This window comes from Trachurus japonicus, chromosome 2 (genome assembly GCF_045865225.1).
Source record: "Trachurus japonicus isolate A0001 chromosome 2, Traja_1.0".
Lineage (NCBI taxonomy): Eukaryota > Metazoa > Chordata > Actinopteri > Carangiformes > Carangidae > Trachurus > Trachurus japonicus.
This window is the reverse complement of record NC_140908.1, coordinates 6,028,924-6,037,861: the sequence shown is the minus strand read 5'-3', so window position 1 is coordinate 6,037,861 and position 8,938 is coordinate 6,028,924. Positions and strand designations below refer to the sequence as shown.

The window sequence follows — 8,938 nt, the reverse complement described above, 5'->3', positions numbered from 1 at the left end:
AGCTTAAAATCTTTTGGGGATTTTTACAAAACCTAAACAAGAGCCGACACACTAAATCTGACCATTGGGAGTAAGATAAAAGCTAGTCACTGATGTTTTAGCTCAAATTAAAGGAAAAGAGTGGTGTTTTAGTTTGGTAATGCTGTCATTTAGGACTCTGCGTGATTCTGAGACACGACAAGCAAGGAACCTGATATGCTGAATGATAGACACTATCGCTTCCAATGTAATTTTTTTCTATCCAGCAGCTGCTTCAAATACAGTTGACCAGCCTGAGATTATGGAGCCAAATTAAACAAAAACAAACACTTTAAAAGCAAAGCAGACGAGCCTGAGGTACTGCAAAAACAAGATATGATGTCGGCAGTTAGTGCTGAAGCTCACAATGGGAATTATAGCTGATGACTAACCAGCCAAACCAGCCACAGGTACATTGTACTCAGCCTGTAAAGTAGTAACCCTAAAGCAAAAAGAAAAAAAAAGTCTTCCAAATACAGAATACAGAAATTATTTTCCGTACCCTTAGGATTAAATGGTGCCAAAGTGAGACCATTGAGACTTACACCAAAGCAGAGTTATGAGGTGTGCAGATGATGTTATCCCTGCTGGAAGTGTTGCATCAGCTGCCAGCTCCTCGGGGGGAACTATCATATGAACTACGGCAGGCCTGCTGGGCCACAACGGTGTTGGAGTGCTGTGTGCCCAGCGTGTAAAACAGGCTACTCCACTCAACTGTGTTCTCCAGCAGCTATTATCCATTGCATTAATGAATGGGTCCCACTGTTAAACACTGAGTCACACAGGACAACAGCACATAGAAAAACCTGAAATCACACAGAGGAGATGTAATATTTTGAAGATGTATTACCCTGTATTGTATAGCACTCGGCTGCACAATATTGCATTGCATTAAATATAATAGAAGTCCATATAAACACTGGATAACAGCAATTGGAATATACCCTGTAATAGCAAGATACCAACTATTAGTCTCTTGATGTAATTTACTGTTTTGATGAAAGAAAAAAAGGGATCCATGTGATTATTGATTTTTTCTCTTTTAATTTTGGGTAAAACCCATAGGGTAAATAGGAACTGGTTTCTGTTAAGTCATTTGTTTTATCAAGGGTTTAAATCTGCAATCAAGAACTTTATTATTTCATTAAGAAATAAAGCCTCAAAATCATTGATAAGAGCATCTTTTGGGTTGCCAGTGCATGGAGGGTCTTTTCCAGCACAACCTTTCCTTTTAGCTCTTATTCATCAGGGAGACCTCTCCAGTGGACTGTTTGATCACTTATCTTCTGCACCAGAACCCATTTATTAACTGCGTATCATTAGATTAAAATCAAAAAAGTGTCATACTGGAGAAGGATTTCCCATAGCAACCCCAAACTTGTTTTTATTAAAAGGGGTTATAGTCAGTTTTCACTTGACAAGAGCTTCAGCCATTGTAGCGTTTTAAGACAAGAGGTTATTAACGCATCTTCAGGGCAGATTGGAGACTCCAGTGAGTCGCTTTCAAAAAATGACACGACAGGCCAGGGCTAGCTGTTTAGTGTGCTAACCTCAGAAGACAAAAATAAGTGATAAAGATAAGAGTTCAGAGTGAACACCGGTGATTACCACAGCTGGAGACTGCTCCTGGTGAGGACTCTATGAATATGCTTAACTAAATAGCTATTAATACGAACACTGGCTATGTAGCTGGAGCAAAACTTATAAATGTCTCCTTTAACTAATCTAGATGCTATTAGTAAATTATTATTTTTACCATTTACCAAATAAACATATTCATTGCATCTTATAAACCCTTTATGAGCAGCATCTCATTAAACAGTGGAACTGAATACATTCACATTCATGTTGCAGTGTTAATACAGCCAGAACTGCACCAAGACAGCAAAATGTGTCATTCTGACTGAATCCTGACAGTGTAATTTATAAGACAATGTCTTGATGCCATACAATGTAAATAAATAAACATAAGAACCTGCAGTGTACTGTGCTGCACTTATTTTGAAGTTTCTTCAATATTGTGGAACAAAGGCAGCGGAACTCAGCTATGTATTTATAAACCCTTCAGGACATAAATTATGCAAAATACTATCAGCACATGATGAATCCAAGCTGTCACATGTCTTGGTACAGCAGCTGAATCCAATCCAATGAAAGATTCTTGAAACCAAACATGGTTTTTTTACTCAACCTCAACCACACTTTATTTAACAAAATAGAAGCAGGTCAAATATTGCAAAGCATATAAATGTATCTTTGAAACACAGCGTTTGAAAATTATGACAAATCATCAGTGGGCTGTGGCACAGTAATACTCCACAGAAGAGACACATAGTCACTCCAGTCCCCCCACCCTCCCTGTGATTGGACAGAGGAGCAGGGGACAGGGAGTTGAAGAGGGAAGCAAGGTGACTGGACAAAAAAAATGCAAAAGGGGAGGTGGTGGTGATGATGATGATGTTGATGAGTGTTTGTCACAGATCTGCTGAGATGTTAGTCCCCAAGGTCAAGCTGCGGCGTGGTTACATATCTGGAAAGAGGGGAGGAGGGGTGGAGGAGGGAGGGCAGTGGGGAAAGTAAGGGTTTAGACACATACATGCAAATAGTCACGCAACTGCTCTCTCTCTCTCTTTCTGTCTTTCATTTGTCCTCACACACACACATACATACACACACATACATACAAACATACATGGCAAGGGGGTGGGGGTAAATGCCTATGCATGTTTACGCACACCCATGGGCAAAGGGAGCAGGCAAAGACAAAGAAAGCAAGGGGGGAGGAAAGTGATTCAGCACCATGGACAGCGCTAGTCTGCATACTGGGGGAGATGCTGTAGGCCTACTAGCGGCGGAAGGGGAACGAGTGGGGGAGGGGGGTGTTAAGTCCATCTCACATCAACTCTGTACACTCTCACCATGGCCATTGGCATCTTAGGTAGATTTTCTCCCAATTATGCTGAAATCTTGTCTAAAATCAGGCATCTTAAAGAGGGTTTTAATTTTTAAAAAAAGAAAGAAAAGAAAGAAGCAAAGAAACAAAAGAACAATTGGCAAAATAAGTTGTCAGCACTGGGTAATTTTACATCATAATTCAACAAATTAACAAAAAATTTAAAAAAAAATACTGCAAATTGCACATTCTTTGCATTTGTTTCAGTAACTGCAGAGAAGTTAAAGAATGAAGAAAATTAGTAATATTACTAGTATGCCCCAACTTTTAGTGCTTATCTGCTGTTTTTCTTCTGTATATATATATATTTAAATATATTTTATTAATCCAAATCCAGGTTCAGTTAAAGCAGTACAGGCTAAGCAGCAGCAGCAGCAGCAGACCCGTCAGCTGAGCTCTGCAAAACAGGTATTTAGTCATGGCATTTGTTTCCATGAGCCTTCAAAAATCCATGTGACCCCCCCCACCTTCCCACCCCCGTCTCTCTCTCTGAAAGAGTTCCTCAAGTTCAAAATGTTGAATTGAAAAAGGCATCTCGCATCATCTAATCACCTCCACAGTATGTGTGTGTCCTCTTCTTTCCTCCCCACCTCCTGTCCATATCTCTATGGCTCTGGCCACATGCTGAGTTGTTGCCATAGTGTGGCCCTGGACTCACGCCCTAAAACGCCTAGTTCAAGCACATTTTTGTAGTAAATACAGTGAGTTTCAGTTCTCTTATTTGGACAAGATTAGATGGCTTTACAAAAGCTCACAATATGATGAAAGTGAAACATAGCCATAAGCTTTTTTGTGGAGGAATACTTTTTTTTGACATTAAAAAAGCATTCTAGTCTATATCAGTCTACCTGCGCTGTTTACATAGATCGAATTATACCTACATAGCTCAATTGAAAACACTTCTTTGCTCAGTTGTTGAAAAAATATGATGGTATAAACCCCCCTTTTTAAATTACTTCTTGTGTTTTTTTCTTCCTCTCCCCCAAAGCAGGCTATATTCATTGACACACAAAACCACGGAACTGTTATTGTAGCTACATTAACTTTGCAGCATAAGCATCTGAGTGACGTTAATTGGTCATGCTCATCTGCATGTCTGAATATCTGAAAGTCAACAATTGGCACACCATAAAATAACACAGTTTTACATTCATAAAGGAGATGATGACTGCGCAGACGTGGATTTAATCTGCACCATCTAGTACGGTATAAATAACCCCAATATTTATCGACAATCAAATGATAACAAACAGAAAATAACATGCACTGACAGCTTCACTTCCATCACTCCTTTCCGATAGTCATCATTGTTGATTTTTTTTTCTCTTTTCTCCAAACAAGTTTAAAACAACAAATACAAATCCTAACTGCAGGTTCACAAAAAATAGAGAAATGGCACTTTGTAATAGTCATACATAATCTTAATATCTATATATAGTCGTCATATTGATATAACATGAAAGGGTCGAGTTTGCTTCTTTGTTGGTTATGGTGGTTATGGTTCCTCGCCGTTGCGCGCACGCACGGGCGCGCTTGTGTGTATGTGTTGTGTGTCTGCGTGTGTGTGTCTGTGTGTGTGTGTGTGTGTTGAAACCATGCGAAATATCATCATGCAGATTATGATACATCGGGTCCGATATTTACATTTACATTCATGCGTTCGTGCACCATTCCCCGCGTCCTCGGTCTCGCTCTCGCTCTCTCACACACACGCCCTCTCCCTCCTTTCTTTTTTCCTCCCCCCCACCACCACCTCTCTCTTTATTTCTGTCTCATACTGATCCGTAGTCCGATTGCGGCAAATAGCAGAACTGGGAGGAGGAGGAGGAGGAGGAGGAGGAGAAGGAGGAGGGAAGGAGTCGGGGAGGGAGGGGTTTTAGCCAGGGGGGCTCGGCATGTACATATATTACAGAGTGGGGCCTGTGCAGCAGCAGACTGACTTACTTGGTTCAACTGGAGGAAACAAGACATAAACAAGTCTGTGTCCCCCTGTGGCGAACAAAAGCGACTGATTCTTGCTGTTTTAGTCATGTGTCAGTCTGTCTGTCTGTGTGACTGTTTGTAATCCAGTCTGATGTGGGGCTTATTCTACTAGAGTCCCTTTACGCATCGTTTGTTGGGGAGAGGTGCGTGCTGCAGTCGAAGCCCCGGTGCGCGCCCCCGTCTGCGTGATAAGGCCCGCTGTGCCAATAAGACGAGTCACACACTGTCTGTAAGGAATTGATCTCCGAGGCGGAGGAGTTCCCGTCCCTCCGCTTTGACCTCTTTCGATTCCGCAAAATAAACACAAGCATTCCTACAACAGTGAAAGCGGACGTGACAAACACCAACAGCAACCCGGGGACGAGCACAGAGATGGAGACCCTGTTCGGCTCCAAATAAGAGTTCGAGCGCGTCCCCGAGTCCAGGGTGAAAGTGCTGTTTTTGGACAGGGAGGTGGGGGAGATTTTTTCATAGAGTTTGGGGCACATGAGGTCGTTCCGGACGAAGCGGAAATCTCGTTTCCAAAACTCTTCGGGGGACTCGCACTTGAGGTCGCCCACTATCACATCGGTCGCGAGTTTCTCCGTCCACTGCTTGAAGGGCACGATGTTGCACGAGCAATCCCATGGATTCCCGTGCAAATCGATCTGTATGATTGAGTTGAGCTGGTCCAGCACGCCAGACACGGGCAGATATGGGAAATAATTATTATGCAGGCTAATTTTGGATAAAGAAATCCCAAGGAAAGCATCCACGGGCAAAGATTTCAGCAAGTTGTTGTTGAGGAACAGAACCCTCAGATTTGGCATGGGGCTGAACGCACCTGCCACTATCATCTGAATGTCGTTGTATTCCAGACTGAGATATTCCAGATTCACAAGGCCCACGAACATCTCTGCTATGAGGGTATCCAGGTAGTTCTTATCCATGTACAGCCACCTCAGTTCGCTCTGGTTCAGGAAAGTGCTGTTGTCAATCACCTTGATGTTGTTCCCACCCAGATCAAGCAGGTTGAGGCTGGAGTAGCCGAGCAGCTGGTTCTTTTTCACTGCGTGGATGTTGTTTTCTCTCATGTTCAACTCGTGAGCGGCCAGGGGCTTAGGCTTGAGGTTGGATAAGCTCTCGATCTTTTTGCCCTCACAGTTGACCCCCAGCCCTTGTCTGGAGCCGACCAGCTTGCAGTTGCACGGCTGGGGGCACGTCATGTTGTGCAGCTGCTCTCTTTCCCCGTTCACACCTGTCAACACTGGAGTGGGCTTAGTTTTCAGCTGCCAGTTCTCACGAGATTTGGAGCGGCTCCTGTGTCCGTGGCCACCACCGGTTGTCGTGGGCCCACTGGCGTCTCCGCTGGGCTTGTAAGGCGTGGGACGTGGGCCGTGGGCCACAGGCTGCGAGATCTCCTCCTGGGTGGGAGGGGCGACCAGGCTGGCATCCACGCCGCCGCTCTGTGAAGGGCACAGATCCTCTTCTGACGTCTCGTTTAAGTCGCTCCCTTGCAGCCTGGTGGGAGCCTCACATATCACTCTCCCAATGAGCGCGTTATGCGGTATGTTCTCCAGCCATTCCTTCAGAGAAACCAGGTCGCAGTTACAGTCCCACGGGTTGTCCTCCAACAAAACCTCCGCAATGCCCGGTATTTGTTCAAGGATCCCTTCATAAGGCAACGTTTTGATTCGGTTTCCCCGCAGGTCGAGATGCGTAATGGGCACATGTTGAAACACGTTTATAGGTAGCGCACTGATGAGGTTGTCGTTAAGTATTAACACTTCAAGTTTATTTAGGTCCCTGAAAACGGCGGGGTCAATATCCCTCAGTAGATTAAAATCAGCTTGGAGATATTCCAAGTCGTCTAACCCCAGAAATGTACTCTTCCTGAATGATCTTATCTTATTGTTATTGATGTGCAGCCGTTTCACCAGCTGCAACCCGAGAAAGGCGCCGGGGACAATGTCGTGCAGACCATTGTTCTCCAAATGCAAGCTCACAGCATTGTAAAAGTTGGCGAACTCGTTGGGAAATAGCCTGGATAGAGAATTCCCGTGCAACAGCAAGTGGTAAAACTGCGAGCTCGGGCCAGTCAAATGCTGCAGAGTGGTGAAGCTCCTTTTTTCGCAGTCTATGTGCAGATCTCCCTCTATATCGTTGCAAGAGCATATCTGCTCCTGACAAACGTCCCTTGTAACATTTCCACTAGCAACACAAAGAGCCGCATTCAGCAGAACAATCCAAAGCAGCATTTTTCAACGTGAACAATTCATTCCTGGTTTCAAGACATACGAGCTGTGAATTTAGTCTACATCAATCAGAAGAAAAAATGAGGAGATATAGACATTTAGGGATAAGATAAGGCAGTCTTTTAGAACAGATCCATGCTGCATCTAACCTGCTCTTGTGTCCAGACTTGCAGTTTGAAAATGACCACATAAACGTCTCTTTCACATCGACTGAATCCTCGGAGCCTCCGCGTGTTTATGATGAAAATCAAAAACAGAGAGCGGCAGTAGAGTCCAACACATCTTTAGGCTTTTTTTCTCAGTTCGTTTAAGACTGACCTTGGCAAGAAAGAAAGGGGAAAAAACTGAACAAATCCGTGCCTTTTTCTCTTCTCTCTCCCACCCCCCCTCCAGTCGTGCTGCGTGTTGCGGCGTCGGGAGCTGTTCCCTCTCCCCTGGTGCTGAATTCACACCCTGCGCCGGAGCTTTCGGAGGCGATCCCACCGCTGCAAAACACCCGCATCCCCCCTCACATCCTTCGGCGTTCTTGCCTCGCTCGTTTGCGCCGTTTCTCTCTCACACACACACACCCCACCTCCTCTTCCTCCTCTTCTATTTAGTGTGTGTGTGCGTGTTGGGGGGGGGGGGGGATGAGCGCGCGCGTGAGCGTGTGTGGCGATTCGGGAATCACAAAAAGAGGAACGCGGAGACTGTGTTCATCCTAGCGCGGTGCTCTAAGAAAGATCTGACACCCTCTACTGAGCTGTAATGGCAAAAATCCGTCGACTGACTGAGGGAATGCTGAGAAGAGAGAGCAGGGGGAAAAAATCAATCCACATTCAGGACCTAGTTTTGTTTTGTTTTTTTGTTTTTTTCAGCAGTATCAAAAAAAATCACTCTTCACAGCTTTCGACGTGTAGGTTATTTCCCATTTGGTGCAGAGAAACAGGTTCCTGCCCCCAAATCAGGCTCCTTGTTGCAAATTCTTGTTCTCAGTCTTAAAGCTTGCAGCGCCATGGTAAAAGTGTCCAAGTCGACAGAATCGCAAACACCGATGAGACTTCACAAAAGGATCGTTCTGCCTCAGCCCAGTGCTTTAAATTAACACCCCTCCATCCTTAAAGGATAGACGGCGTTACTTCAGCGGATCTGTCCCCAGATCGGTTTGTGCCACACAAGCCTTCTCCGACTTTTCTGCCCCACGATTCGAAAACACTGTTGAATGCGGTAAAAGCTGGCTCCCCGCTACAGGCACAGGCATGCCTCACAGTCCAGCAATAAAAAAACAGTTGACTATACAACAAACGATGCGTCAGTGTGGCACCCTATATGCGCATGTGTGCGTGACGTTTTGGGGATTTTTTTTTTTTCTCCAAGATAGAAATCCTTTGCTCAAAAGATGCAGATCTGGAGAGGAAAAAAAGTCAAAGGGAACTGGTTGGAACATGTTCTCATCTCCATCCGCTTGTTATGACGCTCCATTGTTTTTGAAAGTATTACATCAGCTGAGGGGGCAAATGGTTGCACAGGAGAGTTGAGGTAGTTACCCCCCTACTCCCCTCCCCTTGCCCTCCCCCCCACACTCGTGCACGCACACACACACACACACACACACACACACACACACACACACACACACAAACCCCCTCCCTACTCTACTCCTCCATCTGCAGTGCTCTGCTGGAATTAAGAGCAGGACAGAAAATGGGATGCTAAGTTAAATATCCTCCTTTGCTCACATCATTTTTTATTTTTATTTTTTTCTGCAGAG

At 44.7% G+C, this 8,938-nt stretch overlaps 1 protein-coding gene across 1 annotated transcript; it reads right to left on the bottom strand.

The window, feature by feature from the left end:
* Nucleotides 1-2,195: 2,195 nt before the first annotated feature.
* slitrk1 (SLIT and NTRK like family member 1) lies at nt 2,196-8,670 on the bottom strand. The gene has a single exon (XM_085797226.1). The coding sequence runs from the start codon at nt 7,189-7,191 to the stop codon at nt 5,074-5,076; it is 2,118 nt and encodes a 705-aa protein (XP_085653352.1). The 5' UTR covers nt 7,192-8,670; the 3' UTR covers nt 2,196-5,073.
* Between the last annotated feature and the right edge of the window lie 268 nt (nt 8,671-8,938).

Excerpts from the sequence above, each read along its gene's own strand:
- slitrk1 (XM_085797226.1), bottom strand. The coding sequence starts at position 7,191 with ATGCTGCTTTGGATTGTTCTGCTGAATGCGGCTCTTTGTGTTGCTAGT.